The sequence below is a fragment of the Podarcis bocagei genome (genome assembly GCF_964188305.1).
Source record: "Podarcis bocagei genome assembly, chromosome: 11".
NCBI lineage: Eukaryota > Metazoa > Chordata > Lepidosauria > Squamata > Lacertidae > Podarcis > Podarcis bocagei.
In genome coordinates, this window is record NC_138136.1 from 37,516,799 (window position 1) to 37,537,779 (window position 20,981).

Below are 20,981 nucleotides of genomic sequence, written 5' to 3' on the forward strand. Positions count from 1 at the left end.
TCCCGAAGCCTGCAAGCGCTGATCCCAGCACGTGCAGGCTTCGCGGATCTCTCCCCAAGCAGCGGGAACGTTCCCACTGCTTGGGGAGAGTTGCCGGCATCCCGAAGCCTGCAAGCGCTGATCCCAGCACGCGCAGGCTTCGCGGATCTCTCCCCAAGCAGCGGGAACGTTCCCACTGCTTGGGGAGAGTTGCAGGCATCCCGAAGCCTGCGCGCGCTGATCCCAGCACGCGCAGGCTTCGCGGATCTCTCCCCAAGCAGCGGGAACGTTCCCACTGCTTGGGGAGAGTTGCAGGCATCCCGAAGCCTGCGCGCGCTGATCCCAGCACGCGCAGGCTTCGCGGATCTCTCCCCAAGCAGCGGGAACATTCCCACTGCTTGGGGAGAGTTGCAGGCATCCCGAAGCCTGCGCGCGCTGATCCCAGCACGCGCAGGCTTCGCGGATCTCTCCCCAAGCAGCGGGAACGTTCCCACTGCTTGGGGAGAGTTGCAGGCATCCCGAAGCCTGCGCGCGCTGATCCCAGCACGCGCAGGCTTCGCGGATCTCTCCCCAAGCAGCGGGAACGTTCCCACTGCTTGGGGAGAGTTGCAGGCATCCCGAAGCCTGCGCGCGCTGATCCCAGCACGCGCAGGCTTCGCGGATCTCTCCCCAAGCAGCGGGAACGTTCCCACTGCTTGGGGAGAGTTGCAGGCATCCCGAAGCCTGCGCGCGCTGATCCCAGCACGCGCAGGCTTCGCAGATCTCTCCTCAAGCAGCGGGAACGTTCCCACTGCTTGGGGAGAGTTGCAGGCATCCCGAAGCCTGCGCGCGCTGATCCCAGCACGCGCAGGCTTCGCGGATCTCTCCCCAAGCAGCGGGAACGTTCCCACTGCTTGGGGAGAGTTGCAGGCATCCCGAAGCCTGCGCGCGCTGATCCCAGCACGCGCAGGCTTCGCGGATCTCTCCCCAAGCAGCGGGAACGTTCCCACTGCTTGGGGAGAGTTGCAGGCATCCCGAAGCCTGCGCGCGCTGATCCCAGCACGCGCAGGCTTCGCGGATCTCTCCCCAAGCAGCGGGAACGTTCCCACTGCTTGGGGAGAGTTGCAGGCATCCCGAAGCCTGCGCGCGCTGATCCCAGCACGCGCAGGCTTCGCGGATCTCTCCCCAAGCAGCGGGAACGTTCCCACTGCTTGGGGAGAGTTGCAGGCATCCCGAAGCCTGCAAGCGCTGATCCCAGCACGTGCAGGCTTCGCGGATCTCTCCTCAAGCAGCGGGAACCACCGCTGGGCTCCCACGGCTTGCAGAGAGCTGCCTGTTTGGGGGCTGGGGTCGGGGGAAACTCGGGGTGCCCCAGCCCCGCGCCTGGGGGGGGAATTTTTCCCCTTTATTTCCCCCCCCAAAAAACTAGGTGCGTCTTATGGGCCGGAGCGTCTTATGGGGCGCAAAATACGGTACATGAAAACTTTATAATATATTTCATCAGAAGAGAAAATAAAGCTCAGCTTGCATGAATGCTATTGTCAGATGACCAGAAGATTTTTACTGCACCTTTTTCTTAGTTCATAACATGCAGATCCACTAACAATATGTAGTCAAAAGCTTTAAACTTACCCGCTTGTGTAGACGTTCTGCTTCCTCTTGATATGCAGCAAGCTGTTGTTTCCATTGTTTCACGTTGGCAGTGGACTCGAGCAGAGCTGCTGTAAGCTTGGCATTGTTACCCTTGAGTGTTGCAAGTTCTGCCTCCCAGTGCTTGCCGATTGCTGAACTATGGACAAAAAAACAGTTGTCACAATAGTGGAGACCACAGCATCACTGGGTTATTTTTGTTCTCTGGCTCATGCCTATACAATTGTCTTCAGAAGCCAGCAAGTCTTGTGGTCCCTCCCAAGTTCTATGATTATGATGCAAAAACACATTGCCTAGGGATTGGGGTGGGAGGAAGCTTAGTAGATAAGCACATATATTTTGCACGCTGAAGATTCTAGGTTCAAACTCTGGTTTGCCACTTAAAAGGACATCAAGGCTGGGAAAGATCTCTCCCTAAGAGAGAACCACTGCCACATTAGTGGGGCAGATGGCCCAATTATTTGACTCAATATAAGGTAGCGTTGTATGTTTTGGAAGACAAATATCTGACTGTGAATATGCGAATGATTTTTTGAATTTTCATACTAGATACTACCTAATCATAGAAGATAAAAAGTAAACAATGAAAATACCTATTGTTATCTTCTCCAATAACAGGTCAGGAATTAGTAAAAAATTAGTTGCATTATATTAATTAACCATCTTACAATATGCGAAGAGAGAGTTTGAAAGTATGACTAAGCCAAAGATTAGCAATATGGAAAATAACTTGGACAACCCCAAGGCCCATGTACTCTCCCTTCCCCTGCTCAACCTCAAGGAAGATAGAAACATTTGCTTTCATTTGTAAACTAACCACAGTTTGCCATTACATCTGTCATAAAATTTATATATCACTTGATTGTAAAAAAACCCTTGAAGCAGTTAACCAACATAATAAAACAAGAAATTATAAGTAAAAGCCATTAAAACAATCAAAAAATTAAAACCATAGATATGGTGTTGAGGAGACGCAGACTGTTGGTTCTGGGGGACTTCGGCATCCATGCTGAGGCCATTAAATCTGGGACAGCTCAGGACTTCATGGCTGCCATGACAACCATGGCACTGTCTCAACAAGCCATTGGCCTCACACATGTAGCCTATACATCTGATTTCATTAACTGAGCAGAAATAGGGTGATCGGAGAGTCATCCAGTCCGTTGTCAAGATCAGATCACTTCCTGTTGCATTTTAGGTTTTCAGCAGCTTTCCCCCTCCACAGAGGCAGGGGAATGTCCTTGGAGGCTGAAGGATTCAATTAGTTCCCAGACCCTATGGAGGCTTTTGCAGCTGATATGACTGGCCCTGGTTGCCTGTAGAAAACATGGATGATCTGGGCCACTGACACAATCCCACGAGTTCCCTCTGCCACTTGATAGAACCCTGTTTGGGCAATGAAACAAGCTGGAAAACGACTTGAATGCAAGTGGAGAAAATCTTCAGGTGAATGCAACAGAAAACTAGTGAGTGCTCATTATCAAGTTTACTCGGTGGCAATGAAGGTGGTATAAAGCTTACTTTGTTTCCAATGTGTTTGTGGGTTATTGGTTTGTTTTTCCTTTTGTTTATTTAGTATGTAAAGCATTTTGTATTCTCATTTTGTATTTATCTGTTGTGAACTGCCCTGGGATATTGAGATGAAGGGCAGTATACAAATTTAATAAATCCTAATGATAATCTAGCTGAGCTAAAACCAGTGGTGGCTTGCTGTGATTTGTTTGCAGAGCAATTTGAAGATAAAATCACTTGAATCAGCTGAGACCTTGACTCCACTATTTTAGCATACGATTCTCAAGTGCCATCCAGAGTTTGTTAGTAAAGCACGAGGATGTGGACAAGGTGCTGGCATCAGCACAGGTGACCATTTCTCTTCTTACTCTTGCTCTTCAAGGCTGGTAAAATCTTACAAGGAGGCAGCAGCTTGCTTGGCCATGCAAGAAGGTCCTTGCTTGCCAAAAGGAGGTGATGGTAAGACCACTCATTAGAAACCTTTCCTGGATCCATAATCTAAACAATTAGTGACCAGTTGCCAATGTTTGTTTCTTGAGCAACGTTCTTGAGTGCATGGCTGCAGGTCAGATCCAGGCTCTCTTGTGTAAGACTAACTTTTCAGACCTATTTCAATCAGGGTTTGGGCATGGAAACCACCTTGGTCACAAAGACCTTTGTCAGGAAAGACAGGCGGTGTGTGTCTCTGTTACTGTTCCTTGATCTCTCAGTGGCTTTCTATATCATTGACCACAGTATTTGTGACTGTCCAAATTGAGGGTAGGCAGTACTGCTTTTCAGTGGTTCCAATACAATTTGGGATGGATATCTTCAGAGGCTGGTGATGGGGGGTGTTGTTCAGCCCCTACAGTCCTCAGTGCTGCTGGTTTAGGTTTTCCTATACTGAATGGGCTCACCCAGAGCTCTGGAGTACATTTTCAGTAATGTGCTGGTGATACATTGCTCTATCACAGCTGCAGACGTATTGTGTCCAGATTAAGGGAAGTAATAGTACTGCTTTATTCTACCTTGGTCAGACCCCACCTGGAGTACAGTGTCCAGTTCTGGGCACCACAATATAAGGATATTGACAAGCTGAAGAGTGTGCAGAGGGTGGAAACCAAAATGAAGGGTCTGGAAACCAAGTCTTTTGAGCAACAGTTGAAGGAGTTGGGTATGTTTAGCCCGGAGAAGGGGAGACTGAGAAGTGATATGATAGCCATCTTCAAATATCTAAAGGTCTGTCACATGGGAAATGGAGCAGGCTTCTTTTTTACTGCCCTGGTGGGTAGGACCCAAACCAATGGAATCAAATTACAAGAAAGGAGATTCCAACCAAATGTTAAAAATAACTTTTTGACAGTAATAGCTATGCAACAGCAGAATGGACTCCCTCAGAAGCTGGTGGACTCCCCTTCATTGAAGGTTTTTAAGCAGATGTTGGATGGCCATTGGTCAGGGATTCTTTAGAAGAAGAGGAGTTTGGATTTGATATCCCGCTTTATCACTACCTGAACGAGTCTCAAAGCGGCTAACATTCTCCTTTCCCTTCCTCCCCCACAACAAACGCTCTGTGAGGTGAGTGGGGCTGAGAGACTTCAAAGACGTGTGACTAGCCCAAGGTCACCCAGCAGCTGCATGTGGAGGAGCGGAGATGCAAATCCGGTTCACCAGATTACGAGATTACCACTCTTAACCACTACACCACACTGACTCTTTAGTTATGATTCCTGCATTTCAGGGGGTTGGACTAGATGAGCCTTGGAATCCCTTCCAACTTTACAGTTCAACGATTCTATGTAGTCGTGGCAGTGAATCTGCTAGACTGGTGTCTTGCCTCAGTAATGGACTGGGTAAGACCCAATAAACTGAAACTTAATTGAATAAGGCTGAGGTGCTGTTAGTGGGTGTTTCCCTCAGATCCATGGCTGCTCTGGATTGGGTCACAGTCCCTCTGAAGGAGCAGGTGTATAGCCTGGGGCTACTTCTGGATCCATTGCTGCTGTTTGATGCACAACTGGCCTTGGTGGAGCAGATTGTATTCTATGCAGCTAAGTCCAGATGGCTATCTGGACAGAGATAAACTGACTTCTGTTGTCTACAGTCTGGTAAACTCCAGTATACATTACGGCAATGTACTATATACATGGGGCTGCCTTTGAAACCGCTCTGGGTGCAGAATTCAACAGCCAGATGGACTGAGTATGTAACACCCATCCTGACACAACTTTACTGGCTATCAGTTAAGTTTCCATAACAGTGCTAGTTTTGACCTATTAAGCAATATGTGGCTCAGGACCCCAATACCTCAGGGATGCCTCTCCTTACATGAACCAACCCAAACACCGTGTTCATCATATGAGACCCTTCTCTGTGTTTCTCGTCCACAGGGATGCAGAAGGTGGCAACACAAGTACAGGCTTTTTCACTGGTGGCTTCGCGCTGGAAAGCTTTCCCCCAAGGAAGCACAGCTGGCACCATTATGGTCTACTTTTAGATGTCAGCCAAATTTTGGCCCTTAATTCAGTGGGTAAGTAGCTATACCTGTGGCCTCTTTTGTGCTCATCTTTTAAGGGGATAGGTAGGATTTTTTATATATGAATGAGTACTTGTATTACTGCTGTTCTGACATTTGGTTTTAATGTTTCTTGTTATCCCCCCCCCCCCCGTTGGTCAGTTTAAGACACTTTGCTGTAAAAAGCAGCAAATAAATATAACATATTTGGTATCGAAAATGTACAAATTTCCTTTTTCATTGCCACTCTGCTTAAGAACTGGATTACCCTACTTACTGCTTCTCTCTATGCTCAAGGCAGAAAAATATATTCACCACAATAAAAGCTGTTGGGCACTTTCTTTAAAATGTAAAAAGTGCTCTATAGTTGCTAGTTAAATAATCCCTTATGTGACAATTAGTTGCAACACCTTGAGTTATTATCTGTCTTTTGGCATGCAATGCAGGGTTTTTGAAATCTTCTCTTGGCTCTTGTAAACCTAGGATTCCCAAATGAGCTACCTTTGTACTATTCTACATCATGGAATGATTGAAATTTTATGCCAGCTTCATCTATGTGACCAAGAGTAGAATCTGAATCATGCCAGCTGCATCCCATTTAGAGAGAGGTCAGATCTTGCCTTGATTGCTCATGCACCAGTCACATCTAGGCTGGACTACTGTAAGACACTCTGAGAGGAGCTACCATTGAGGATGGTTCCGATACCTCAACTGGTGCAGAAGACAGCCCCCCTGCCAGATGTTTTCTGGTCCCATGTGACAGTGGTCCTGTACCAGTTGTACTGGTTACTGGAACATTTTAAAGTCCTAAAGAGTTTGTGATCAAGTAGCCTGAAGGTCAGCCTACACTCATACAAGCCTGCTTGGGTATGAAAATGTGCTTCAGATGCCATACATCTAGATTTGATTCAGCTGCCAGGCAAAAGAGATAGGGCCTTTGTTGTGATGGTACCCAACTTATGAAGTTTCCTCCCCAATAAGATGGGCACAAACTTTTAAGTGGATTTCAAAACTTAATTATTTTGGGCCACTGCTTCTTAAATGCTGTTTGTGAAGAATGACTGGGCTATTTTTTTAAGTACAGTGGTGCCTCGCAAGACGAAAATAATCCGTTCCGCGAGTCTCTTCATCTAGCGGACTTAGCGGCTAAAAGGCTATTAGCGGCTTAGCAAAAGCGGGGGGGGGGGGGAGAGTGAAAAAAATGGATGTTTTCGTCTTGCAAAGCAAGCCCATAGGGAAATTTGTCTTGCGAAGCGCATTGAAAAACGGAAAACCCTTTCGTCTAGCGGGTTTTTCGTCTTGCGAGGCATTCGTCTTGCAGGGCACCACTGTATTAAGTATTTTCATTTATTTAAAATAAATCTATGCTGCTGTTTTACTTATTTTTATTTATTTATATCTGAATGAACTATTTAATTAATACACACATTATATACATACGCTGCTGCCATCTTAAAATGTTTAGGTTTTCGTTTAAAAATATTTTCATAGGGCTATTACTGCATTTTCCTAACTCAAAGCAGGTTGGGAAAAATATCTTTTAAATGCGTGTGGAGAGAGAGCCACATTTCATATGGCATCTGGTGTAGTGATTTTGGAGTATAAATAATTATGCCTTTCCTGGACGCTGGGAGGTCAAGTGCTATCATTAGCACCATAATGAATGCAACTGCACGAGAGTCACACCTGTTCGATAATGCCTCCAATACGGGTCAAGGCAAAAGGTCATAACTTCTCTCCTTGGCAGCCAGCAATATTGTGTGAGCTTCTGCAAAAGTTCTCTCAGATCATTTGCACTCTCTTACAGTATTTGTCATGTGTGTGTGTTAAAGTTATGTGGCCCTTTTGCATCCCCCCCCCCCCGGGTAATAACCAGCAAGACCACTCCTTTCCCTTCACAATTTCCTGGAAGTCTGTCATTTTACTTCTTCTCCAAACAGTGAAGTACACACGCCATCCAATTCTTTTCAGTGTAGGAATAGCTCCTGCACTAAGGCTTCTCTCCTTCCATTATGGATGGAAGGAAGAAATAGGACAGTATACTTGCGATGTTGGATTGCCACTAGTTTTATTGCAAGGGACCTGCAACAAAATTCTGAAGTGTGCAGTTCAGGGTTCCAACCATTCCACCCCCCACCACATTTTCTGTTTCATTTCCTCACAGTTAAGTAGCATTCACTGCCCACTGAGCATGCTTAGTCATCATTGGGCTGTTTGCCTCCATTTTTTTCTTTTAAAAAGTTCTGTCAGCTTTGCTGGTGTTGTGTGGATAGTGCGACATTGGCTACATAGAAAACGAGGAGTTTGCAATTAGTGTGTGATGGATCTATACAATCCGCCCCGCCCCCAAAAAGAATCAACTGGCTAATAACAGAATTTCAAGACTAAAATTTGTTTACAAATTTATTTATTTAAAATATTTATACACCACTATCCTTCAAAATATTCTCAAAGCAGTTTGCGTAGTAAGCAAGTTGAATTCATCTTCTCGTTTACTGTTACTTCCTCATGAAAGGTAGTATTAACTGCCACAAAAACACAAATGCATTCCAGGGCAGGGGTAAAGAACTCCATACCCTCCAACATTTCTCCAATGAAAATAAGGACACCTTAAGAAAAAGTGGGACATTCTGGGATCAAATCAGATCAAAACTGGAATGGCTTCTGGAAAACAGGGGCACTTAGAGGGTCTGGAACTAGTTCCCATATTTGTGAAGGAAAAATACAGAACTCAAGAGAAAACCACACGATTAGTGTCTTGTGTAACCCATAGTGCTGCTATTGGCATATTTTCTTTTTGCCATAAATGAAGCCGCTTCAACTTGAATTATTCTAAAATCAGGGTTGGGAAACTGCCTTTGGCTCTTGAGACTCTCTCTAGGTTGTATCCTCTCTCTCCAAGCCACATGCCTCAGCAACTTTACTTCACACCCTTGTGTGTTTTGCCTTGAGAGGGTATATCCCTGTTTGGTATGGAAGCAGAATGGAGAGGGGTGTAGATAGAAATTTGCCTACTGTACATGCTTAGCATTTACATTCGTTTCTATGAGCACTTCTCTCTCAGTGTAAATCTTTACACTAAGCATAAATAAATATTTTGTTCAATTATGTTGAAGATCAATTAAGGCTCTGCATTGACATGGTATCCTTCTACTTCTACAAAAGACCTGGATCATAAAGTAAGCTAACAAGGATGTTCATGAAAGGGCAGTTTCCCCTCCCCGCCCCTTGCAGCCAAATGTGCCCTTTCAACCTTCCAGGCAAAGCCTCTTAAGAGGGTCAGGGACTCTGACCCTGCAGAAAGGGGTGTGTGGGGATGCAAATTAAAACTTTCCTTCTGTAAACTTGCTTAACATAGTTTTGGTTTCAAGCCCAATTTTGGGAAATTCTGCTTTCCTCCAGCTGCTCAACTCCTTCCTTCCCCTCCCCCCTGATCCATCCAGTTTTGTTCAGGAGGGAATTGCCAGTTCTACAAAGAACATTTAATAAAAACAAAATGCTTTTTGGAAGGGGGCAGATTGCTGCAAATGAAAAGGGGAGGGAAACTTTCCTTCTGCGAACTTCCTTGAATTAATTTCTCTTAAGATCCAAATAAATGTTTGTTATATTTATGAGATGATTGAGATAAACATATGATGAAAATCATTTAAGATTTAAATTACAGTGAATTCAATAAGGAGAAGAACTCCTGCTTTAAATCACAATCCTATACACATTTACACGGGAGTAAACCTCATTAAGCATAATGGGACTTACTTCCAAGGAAATATGCACAGGCTTCTACTGTTAGGCTACGTAACTATATGCAAGCCTGAACTGGAGGAGAACTCTGAAAATGAAATATGACACTGCTTTGTAAATTTGAGCCATTGAAGACAATGTATTAAAATGCATTAACTATCTGTTATTAGATGTTTCCTGTGCTACTTTCAATTAAAACATATTTACAATGCATTGTGGTTTTTAAGAACGTTGGTCAGCAACATGTTTATTAAACATGTTTATTATTGTTGTTTTTAAACTCTATCCCCTGAATGTTGAGTTCCAAAATAATGTGTGCTTTTTGTCTGCTGACGTGTAGGTTTAATAATAGAAACCTGCCTTCTACAATGTCAGACCATGGGGTCCATGTGGCTCACTACAGGGTTTCAGGCCAAGAGCCTTTTCCAGCCATACCTGGAGATGCCAGAGATTGAATTTGAGTTCTTCTGCATGAAAAGCATGTGCTCTATCATTGAATTTTTGTATTTATTTGTAAATAAAATACTCCAGCAATTTTTACCCTGAATTTTATATTATATTTACTTATCATTTGTGGCTAGGCACCATTGCTTTCAATTAGTTTGTTTGTTGCTAGAAAGGACCTTTCTCTATATAGTACCCATAACATATGAATCCGCACAAATCTTTCCTGAAAACTAGCACTGCAATATCTGTGCTCATTTCCCTTCAGGCAAGAGGGCTACCCTTGGGATGTCCGGCCAGATCCCAATAAGGGTTGACCATACTTTATACAAAAGTACTTTTGCTTCATGGGTATGAAACAAAGGAAGGAAACAATATTGCTCAGAATTTAAAATCTGATAATTTCCTGAATAATTTACTTTTGAACAAAAGGCGGAATGTACAAGGATGACAACACTGATACCAGACCAGCTGGAGTTTTGAGTTCTTTTTTTCTGCAATGCATTCCACTTCTATTTAATAAGGCCTAGTTTGCTGTTATTTATATAAGATAATGAATTGACCTAACAAAAGGATTTTGGTTGTGGTGATGGTGAAACTTCTGGCATCAACTGATGATGCCTTAACATATTTGCAAACATTCTAAGAACTTAGAATGGGAATAGGAACCATAGAATGCACAGATACAAGGTCCTTTGAGAGAAGCTAGGAGTTGGTGGATTGCAGGAGCAGTTTCACAGAGTTAAAACTGTTCATGTGCACATCTGCCTCTCTTCGTATAGAGAAAAGACTCATCCATAGTCTAAGCCGTATATTGCTGGGAAAGAATGAAACAGGAGTGTTGTACAACAAGAATGCTGTGCATGAGCCAAAGTAGCTGATAGAAGAAGGAGCAGTAAGCAAAACAAGGGTTTGATGCAACTGTAAGTGGTGCAAGAACAGAACTTGGGGTAAAAGAGGAACCAAGGATGGAAAGGACCTATAGAAAAATTAATACTGGGCTAGGGTTGCTACATTTTTGCTTGCAGTGCCATTATATTGTTATAATCTTCTACCCTGGGACCTTATGATGAAGGACAGGTAAAAAGCCAATTTAGCTTTACCATTTATTTATGTGATTTAAAGCAAGGAAGGTTGTGCAAATCGAAGATGATGTTTGGATTCAAATTTAAGATATTTAAGGAATATAGTAAAGCCTTTAATTAAAAAAAAACTTTTTGCTAAACAGTAAAGTTATAAATGCCTCAGTACAAACGTAATACATATTTAAAAAATGCAAGCCAGTCTTCAAAAGGTAAATTTCTATAGTCATTCTTTAATAATAACCCATAGGAGAGAAACAGGGTCTTAACAAATTTGTTACAGTAATGGATATACATGCAGCATTATCAAACGGTTTGCTATACAGAGAATAAAAATTAAAATAAATCCATGATCTGAAAGAACCTCTTCACTATGGCAATAAATCAGGTTTGTTTGTGGGGGTTTTTTGCCAAAACTTTGAACAGAAAAAACAATTACTTAAGTAGGCAAGCAATCACATCACTATAAATCTATTTCTGTTAGTCCTACAATGTATTTTCCAAACACACTATATATTAAAATGTTCCAATAAGAAGATATATGACACAGTTTATGATACTGAAAAGATACTTAGGAACATCTTCAAGTCAGTGTTGACAAGCAATTTTTATAGGATATCCGAAATATCTGAGAAGCTGTCTCCAACCTATTTATTAATCTCCGGTTTTTAAAGGTTATTAAACAACATTCCACTTGTTTTCAAGCAGTGTTCTGGTTTTCTTGTAAAATGAACATTTAATAATGTAAAGGTTGATTTTAGAAGCATCCAAAATTGGATTCAAATTTATAAATGTGGCTAGCTTTCCAGCAGCCCCCCCCCCAACTTTCACAATAATAAGTAAATTATGCACATGCAAAAACTTAAAACATCTAGGGTGGCTCCTTTGAAAAATATCCAAAAACCCAATGAAGTTTTCTTATCAGGGAAAGAGCTCTATTGAAAATTTCGCCTTTTTGTTCTTAAAAAGTGGGCAGCAGATACAACAGTAAGTATAAATCTTCAGCATTTAAGATCCACAGAACAGGGGATGTAATTCCCACTCAGTTATATGTTTCTATCAGCACGATTACCACAACAGTCCATTTTCAGAAGTCAGTTTGAGATTCTTCCCCCACCCTTTCATTCACTCATACCCACATACACCCGCACACCCCTAACTGACAGAATAGAAACCAAAGTATTTGTGAGCACAATTTTTTTTGATCTTCAAAGAAACATACCTTTCTGATAAAAAAAGTCCTAGGAGTTTCTAAAAGTCTACAAACTCTCTCCATCAAGAAGAGCCCATAACAAAGCAGTTGTCTATAAAAATCTACACTGAACTACAACATATACCAGTATGTTGACAGTCCCCTCTGCATATTAAATCATAACTTGCTGGTGAAATCTAGCTGTAAGTAACTTAAGACGAGACTGTTCACATGAGATTCAGGCAATAAATATTCTTTTGTTTCAGCAGAAGGTTCAGTACTGGAAGACCAATTCAAAATTTTGAAGCCTGATAGCACAATACTGTAAACAATTCTCTCTCAAATCGTGTATACATATTGTAGAAATGTACATAGATCAGATTTAGACTTCTGTTACTAATGATACAGTTTAAACTGTAGTACAATTACAGTACTTATTTTCAGGAAAATAATAATATTATCTGCTGTTAGTCTGAGTGACAGTTTTTAAATTGTTATTAAAAACAGACACAATTTGTTGTTGTTCAGTTGTGTCCAACTCTTCGTGACCCCATGGACCAGAGCACGCCAGGCACTCCTGTCTTCAGACACAAGTTACCACAATATAGATAGGAATCGGTCATTTTGCAATAATCAAGATAGGTTACCAAAGTCACTTCAACATATACTGTACTTTTCAAGTTATCTAGCTCAACTCATGATCATATATTTTGATGGCTAGAGTAGTAAATGTGTCTGGACAAATTTGGTACGGTTTCACCTTAACCATAATCTGGATCCCAATATCCAGAACCCATATCTGCACATACAGTTCTCATCACTGGTATGCAATCTCAAATTAATCAGCTGTTTGATATGGGGATGAGGAGATTGTATTTTGGTCTTCTTTCCCCATCACACAAGTGATTGGGACTATCTAAAATAGAAGGTGGGCACAGTTTTGTGCCCACAGATTTTTAGATAAGAATTGGAAACTACAGCAGCTCAAAATAATTCAAACACTCTGCTTCAACTTAATGTGCTTTAGTGCAATATATAAAAATTACATTAGAAAAGTTAAAGTTCAGCCCTTCTAGATGCGAAAAGATGGTTCACTATATAATAAATGTCAAACACCTGCCTGCTCATCTTCATGTGAAATATCACAATTGTGATTTTATCAATGTTTTAATCATCAGGCTGAAGATATTATATAATGTCATATTTTCCCATAAAACATACTTGTTTGGGATATTAGCATTTCCTTTGACATTCAAGACCTGCTTAAGTGCCATTTTTAAGTGCAAAAGAGAATAATACCACGTAGCTCAAGAATTTGAAGTAATTCTCATTACCCACAAAATACACACACTAGACCAATAATTCTTGCAGCAGTATAAATTATTCTTGTACACTAGAAAGTTAAAGGTTGCAGCATAGTGTGATCACTCATCCTATATATTAATAGGAAACTCAATTCTCCTAGTGTGGATCCTTATGTAGCCGTAATAGCACCATCCACACACAAGAAGGAGGAACCTGCCAGCTGGGAGGAACCCAAAGGGCTGCAGAAGTACAAGCAATCTTTAAAGCCACTTCCCCAAAATAGCCCAGCGAGGAATGAGCATGCTCAGTAGGCCTGGATTGCTGACCAACAGCGGGTGAGTGGGCGTGGGGGCAGAGAGGAAAACAGGGGATAGGAGGTAAGAAATTAAGAATTCTGACATGGCTGACTGGCACCCTGGACAGATGCACTCCACATTGCAACATTTTGTTGCAGCTTCTACTTTTCCCCCCTTCTTCTTTTAATCTGCATTTAGTCCAAAATATTAAAAGTCTCAGAGGCATCTGTATTGTGCTTCCCAGACAAAAAAATATTGAAGCTCAAAAGTAGCCATTCTATTCCATTTCCTTTTCTTTACTTTAAGAAAAGGGTAAGACATAAGTGGGCTATGCACACAGGAGGGCGAAACATGTGAAGTTTCTTGCTTTTGCTGCAGTGGTTTCCCTCCTGAAGAGACAAGCTTCTTTTTAAACTGAACAGTAGTCCCTTAATAATAGTGTGTCTCCTTCACTGCACCCTCTGTACAAACCCCTCTTTGGACACAGATCCACACTGCAAGCATTAAGTCTTTTTAAAAATTTAAATTAAACAAATGGAGAAAGAGGCCGTCTTAATAAAGTGCACACGTATTACTTAATAAGGATGTGTGAATGAAATCTGTACCTATGCGCAAATGGTAATGCATTCTGGGTTGGTTCAGCCCTTGGTTCTGAGTTTTGCGTCACTTCTGGGGTTGTTCTTTCATCATCTGTCCCATTAATACTCTCAGGGGTAAGAGGAGATTGAATATCACCTCCTGCAGATTCCTTAAAAAAAGAAAATTATGGTTACACGCTGAATTATGCACAAATGTACTTCCAATAATAGACAAACATCCAAGTACCAGAGTTGAATTTTACACCTTAGCAGATATAAGGGGGTGGGGAAATGGCAACGTTTTCCTCCATCATTTGAAAGAAAAACAAATGAATTAACTGGTGATCTTTACTTCCATAGGGAACTGGCCTAGAATGCCCATTAAGACCATTTAGTTTTATGTGGTAGAGTACTGGCTTCTGTTACAAAATAAATGTCACATCTCACCATAAGAGATCATATATACGACCATGTTTCCATCTTTACTAGTAATCAGTATGCCTTGGGCCACATGTATACCAAATTACAGCTTTCTGGTTGATCTGGAGTACTTTAACAATTTTGGGTTAAACTTCAGGCCCTTGCTTTTGAAAGAGAGGGACAATTTTCAGTTTTCTCTAGTTAAGCAGGGTGTCTAGAATAATGTGCACTCCAAATTTCAATTTTGGGAGCAGTATGGTAGTACTCCAAATATTATGGATATGGTAATGTTTCCACTTTGGGGACTCTGGATCCCATATTCTGACTTTTCTAGTAGTTAAAGACATATACACCACATTTAAGTTCCATTTTGTATGGAAATAAACTAACAAATGCAAAAGACCTAAGATACCTATAGTAGTTTGTATATCCCATTGACTAAGACACAGCTGTTATTACATTTGCTGTATTTAAGATGTTCCTCGTTATATCCATTTAAATCAGTATTTGTGTACCAATATGAAACGGGAGTTTTACACAACAGCTTAAAAACATGTGTACTAAAATCCAGAGCAAATGAATACAAAATTGTCCTGTACGTTTGCATAAATGACTCAAATTCTGTAAGTCAGGTTGTCATAGGAATTTTTAAAAAACCAAGATAGATCAAATACTTCTTGCCACATATTAATAAAAATCACATTAGCTGGAAAATTCTTTACCATCTGGTTGCAGCATATTTAAAGATGCCTTATCACCTAAGGCTAGGTCTGAATCAAATGGAAATCCCTCCCCTCTCTTTTTCCACACCCACCCACATCCCTGTGTGCTTGAGAATCCATATGATAGTCTGGGAACTTACAACACCTCATGAATTAATAGATTACTGCAATGCATTATATGTGGGGCTACCTTTAAAGACAGTTCAGAAACTACGGTTGATGCAGAACTCAGCAACCAGATTGTTGGCTGATGCAAGATGGTTTGAGTATATAAAGCCAATTCTGGTACATTTTCAATTAACTTCCAGACCCAATTCTAAGCTTTAGACCTATAAAGCTTTATGGGGCTCAAGACTGCAATACTTCAAGGACCACCTACCGCAATATGAACCAACCCAGACCCTGCATTCATCACCTAAGGTCCTTCTCTGTGGAATAGGGGAAGTACAGAGGGTGGCAACATGAGGACGGGACTTTTCAGTGGTGGTTCCCTGCTTATGGAATGCCTCTCAGGGAGACATGTCTGGTGCCATGACTAGCAACTTTTAGGCACTAAGCAGAAATGTTTCTTTTTAGCCCGGCTTTTGGCCTTCAACCTGGAGAGTTTTAAATATTGTGACCGCCTTTAGTGGATGGGATGTGTTAGACCGTATTTTATGTATATGAATGTTTTAAGGGTTTTGTTGTATTGGTTTTAATTTTTGTATTATATTGTAAGTCACTTCCAGTTTACTTTTTGTAAAAAATAACACAGTATTTCTGTTAGTAACTGAAATTTATTTAGGGATTAGAAGCACAGAATTAATAGTGCAACTGTCAGCAAAGGTGATCGTGCGATAATGATTCTTCTTCATGTTGGTATTTAATGTTAATTACCTAAAACAGTCTTCACCAGTTACCATACATGTAAACAGAAAAAAAAACTAATGAATTAGGAAACAGTAAGGTTGCCATATTTCAAAAAGTAAAAACCAGGGCACCCCAAATACAAAAAAGCACCAGCTTTCAGAAATTTCCCCTGGACATCAATTCTGCCTTTGAAATCCCAGTAATGTCTGGAATAATCCGGTTGTATGGGAGCCCTAGGAAACAATACAGTTCAAACTGCATACTGCCAACTTTCTTATGTTCCCTATTACGTTATCATCCATTCACAGGAATAAATATATGAGTCCTGGGTCTTGTATGAGGAAAAACTCAAGACACTCACGGCCATTTAAAGTAAAGTGATTCAGGCTGACTGGTCAGGGAGGTTTACACAGTGTCCTGGATATTGCATGAACCTAACCCTTTGGACCAAGCTGCTCTGTGACATGCAGGTGGTGCTGTGGTCTAAACCACTGAACCTTGGGCTTGCTGGTCAGAAGGTCAGCGGTTCGAATCCCCGTGACGGGGTGAGCTCCTGTTGCTCAGTCCCTGCTCCTGCCCACCTAGCAGTTTGAAAGAACGTCAAAGTGCAAGTAGATAAATAGGTACCGCTCCGGCAGGAATGTAAATGGCGTTTCCGTGTGCTGCTCTGGTTTCGCCAGAAGCGGCTTAGTCATGCTGGCCAAGTGACCTGGAAGCTGCACGCCAGCTCCCTTGGCCAATAAAGCAAGATGAGCGCTGCAACCCCAGAGTCGTTCGCGACTGGACCTTACGGTCAGGGGTACCTTTACCTTTACTCTGTGACAAAAGGGTAACCAGTTTCTACATTCCAATTATAGGATTGGGGCGGGGAGGGGCAAATGATTACTGCTATACAATCATTTAAGTATCAGAACATATTGCTATTAGTATTTTAAGAAAGTATTTAAGACATGCACTAGGTTCACATTTTCAATATTTCTTTTGTAACTATAACAACTGAAGTGTTCTCTAAGTAAAACCAAATAGCAGTTTCTTATTTTCAAGAAACTCCAGACAAAGCAACATGAAATTCTGCATTTTAACAGAAAGTTGCCCGATTTCTAAAAGGCTTTATTTTGTATTTCAGTGCAGATTGAACACCTGCGGTGGTTACAAGGAAGCTAAGAGAACTAACAGGGGCAATGATATTATAATATTCACTGGGTATACTTAAAAGCTTTCCTCAAAGCTTTTCAACAACTATTCTTAAAGCTGCAGTGCCAGAAGACTTATAGGTAATAAAGGTACGGTGTTGCAATGACAAATCAAGTCAAGTCAAGTTTATTGCAGCCAAAGCCAGTGACACTAAACACCACAAGATCAGACAACAAGAAATCAGCAACAACCTCAGAAAAGAAAAAAGGTTACACAAGGGAACTTCGCAGTGTGCCATTCAACAGAAGAGATTTACGCTTCCTAATTACTAAAGTGCAAAATTTAGCCACCTCATATGATATTGAGCTTGAGGAATCTTCCAGGAGGTATTTTCGAAGAATTTCAGGGGAGGATTCCAAATAATATTGAAGGGGTATAAATTTTGATAGAAGCGGTAAAGTAAGTTGAACTCGTTCTTCACTATAAAATTCGCAAAATAGAAGAATGTGTGTGACAGATTCTACCTTATTAGACATACAAGGGCAGAGACGCGCATGCATTGGAACCCGCGTGAATTTGCCATACAGCACTGCTGAGGGCATTGTCTCAAAGCGGGCTCTAGAGAAAGCCCATCTATAGGCTTCGTTAGTGATGTTAGTTAAGTAAGGGGCAGCTGCAAAATTAGGCCAAGCTTTTAAACATCTATACGTCTCCGGGAGTAGGGCGCCTTCTTGTTGTAATTCGATATCATAAAGGCAATGACAAATAAAAAACAACAACTGACCATTTCTAGCAGCTATTTAAATTAATGCACCAGTAAATAATAAATAAATAAATTCAGATTAAAATATAAATACCAAATGCCACTGATGAAAGCCTTGTTGATACTTGCAAGTGAATTACTACATAAGGAAAAGAGTGAGAGGAGAGAGAATCCACATGCAACACTGGTCCTGGTTTTCCTCCATATTTATAACATCTTCCTTCTAACTGAAGAATTTTCATACTGAATTTTTTATCCGATGGAAGCTTCCACAGAGCAGTAACATATATTTCACACCACACATAAACATTAATTTTTTCTCATTGTTGAGAGTAAGCTTTGTGTTTGTACTCTATGTTCTTGAGCTAGTACCTAACACCAAACTATGTACAGCTATAGCTTCAAGTGACCTCACCTCAGCCAGGAAAATTATGCATATACTCTATAAGTGTCTTGGCAATTGTCTTTTCTAAATGTTACCTGCTAGGACACCCTGCTAGAATCTTAGTTTGGGCGGGGGAGGACAGAGAGACTCCAGAATACACACAGGAGGATATTAGGATTTCTGCATATTGTACTGAGGCCAAAGTGCCCAAGGATGTTAGGCCCCCAAGACACAAAACATGTCCTAGGTGGAATTGTCTGTAATGTAAGGTAGAAGCAGCTATCCTATAGAATATCTAGGATGTACTGTTGTAGGGTAGATGGGAGCATTTATCATTTGATTTCCATTATCATTCACAAGCTTGTGAAATAGAAATATTTTGCTGTAACAGTTTTAGTAGAAACATGTGCTCAGTAGGAAAAATCCAACCTGTGCAGTTTTGTCATTGGTATCTAATATCTTACACTGAACATATTGCACCCCAGATACATACACACCACAGTGTAAATTGATGCATGCCATGTGTGCATGTTTTTCATGTCATCCCACACAAAGTTGTCCTCATCCAAGTGGCAGCCCACATGTTCCTCCCATTTAATTCAGTTTTTCTCCATCCATGGATAATGTGGCAAGTATCAAAGATAACGTCACATGTTACTTAGCTGTGGACACACTGAAGCATATTGTGTAGGTGGTTTGTTTTTTTAACTTCTGTGGTGATGTTTTCCCATCTATCACCACACCTTCTACTTCCACTGGTGCAGCACACACATTTAAAATTTTATTTTTTAATCCATAGTTTTGTTCAAGTCTGTTTTGGGAAAGTCTGGTATATTATAAAGCTTGTATCTCTCTCTCTCTTTTTTATGGCCATGTGCACAGGTAAATGAATGCACGTGTGCATGCCCCAAAATGGACCCCAGGTTTCTGGAACTCAGGAATGTAGGCAGGTACTAACTGAGAGGAGTAAATAACACCACACAGGGTGCTAAATTCCATCAATAACTGCCACTAATGTGGACTGGAAAAACTGAGACAGTTCAATTGAAAGCAGTCATTTTTGGAGAAATATGCTCAAAAGCAAAGTGAGAAACAGCCACTAGCTGGTGTGTGAGACAAAGCAAGGACATAAGTATCTTTAGTACTTCCTTGCTTTTGCTTGCCTGCTTGGCAGCCATGCACAGCCTAGGCAGATAGGATTAAATCTCCAGTCTTCCTTGCAGGCGTCCTGTGCCACCATACTTCTCTCAGGATTCCCTGCCCTCTAATCCTGGCAAGCTTTTTGGGGAAAGAAATAGCTATTGAGGGCAAGATATAACAATCTGAGGCCAGGAACCCCTAAGACGCCTTTTCTTTTTCCATCTTCCACAGCACACCTTTCCTCAGCATTCCCACCCACCCACTTTGCTTAGATTTGCCCTCCTCTATTATCCTCACTGCCCAAAATCCTCTCTGCCCTCCTCCCTAGCTCCTCAGTTGCCTAGATTGGAGATAAGAATGCAACTGCACACTGCAGCCAGTTGCCAGTCTAGGAAATAATCCTGCTGTCCTTCACCTGGTCCTTACAATTTCTTACAGTATTGTAGAAAAGTCACTATCTGAATCCTGAATAGGAGTACTCCTGCTAGAGGCATTTTGCATAGCAGCATTTTGTTGCAGATCTCCTTTGGTGCAGCATAAAAGTTAAAACCCAAACTTAGGTATTTGTGATTAGGTTAACAGGGGCATGAAATCATCTTCTTACAAAGGGTCACTGATTGACCCATGGGGAAAAAACAGTGCATGCACATGTCTTCTATGATGAATGAAGCCAGAGCCAAAAGTGGGCTGAACTTGCAATACTGAAGGGCTGTATGCAAGCTCGCTATGCCACTCACCCAGTGTTGGTGCTATCCCAACCTTAGGTAAAGGTAAAGGGGACCCCTGACCATTAAGTCCAGTTGTGGCCGACTCTGGGGTTGCAGCACTCATCTCACTTTACTGGCCGAGGGAGCTGGCATACAGTTTCTGGGTCATGTGGCCAGCATGACTAAGCTGCTTCTGGCGAACCAGAGCAGCACACGGAAACGCCGTTTACCTTCTCGCTGGAGCAGTACCTATTTATCTACTAGCACTTTGATGTGCTTTTGAACTGCTAGGTTGGCAGGAGCAGGGACCGAGCAATGGGAGCTCACCCCGTCATGGGGAATCGAACTGCCAACCTTCTGATCAGCAAGTCCTAGGCTCTGTGGTTTAACCCACAGCGCCACCCGCGTCCCTACCCCCACCTTAAGACAATATAAATTTCTGCTACTGGGGCTGCATACACACTCCCACAAAAGCCCCACAGAATCTATTACAGAGCATTCTTCAACATAACTATTGTCAAACCAGGTACAGGACTGTGAAACAGTTTGCATGCAACTAAGCACCTGTCTTTCCCAAACTGCAAAGTAAAATGGATTAATGAAGCCCAT

At 41.8% G+C, this 20,981-nt stretch overlaps 1 protein-coding gene across 5 annotated transcripts in view; it reads right to left on the bottom strand.

The window, feature by feature from the left end:
- Window positions 1-20,981, bottom strand: part of HOMER1 (homer scaffold protein 1) — an 82,513-nt gene that overhangs the window by 24,136 nt on the left and 37,396 nt on the right. For all 5 annotated transcript variants that reach the window (XM_081213092.1, XM_081213094.1, XM_081213091.1 and 2 more), the window contains 2 exons: window positions 14,280-14,422; window positions 1,591-1,747 (listed from right to left, as the gene is read on the bottom strand). In XM_081213092.1, coding sequence (XP_081069218.1) covers window positions 1,591-1,747; window positions 14,280-14,422 — 300 coding nt within the window. The remainder of the gene's footprint in view (window positions 1-1,590; window positions 1,748-14,279; window positions 14,423-20,981) is intronic.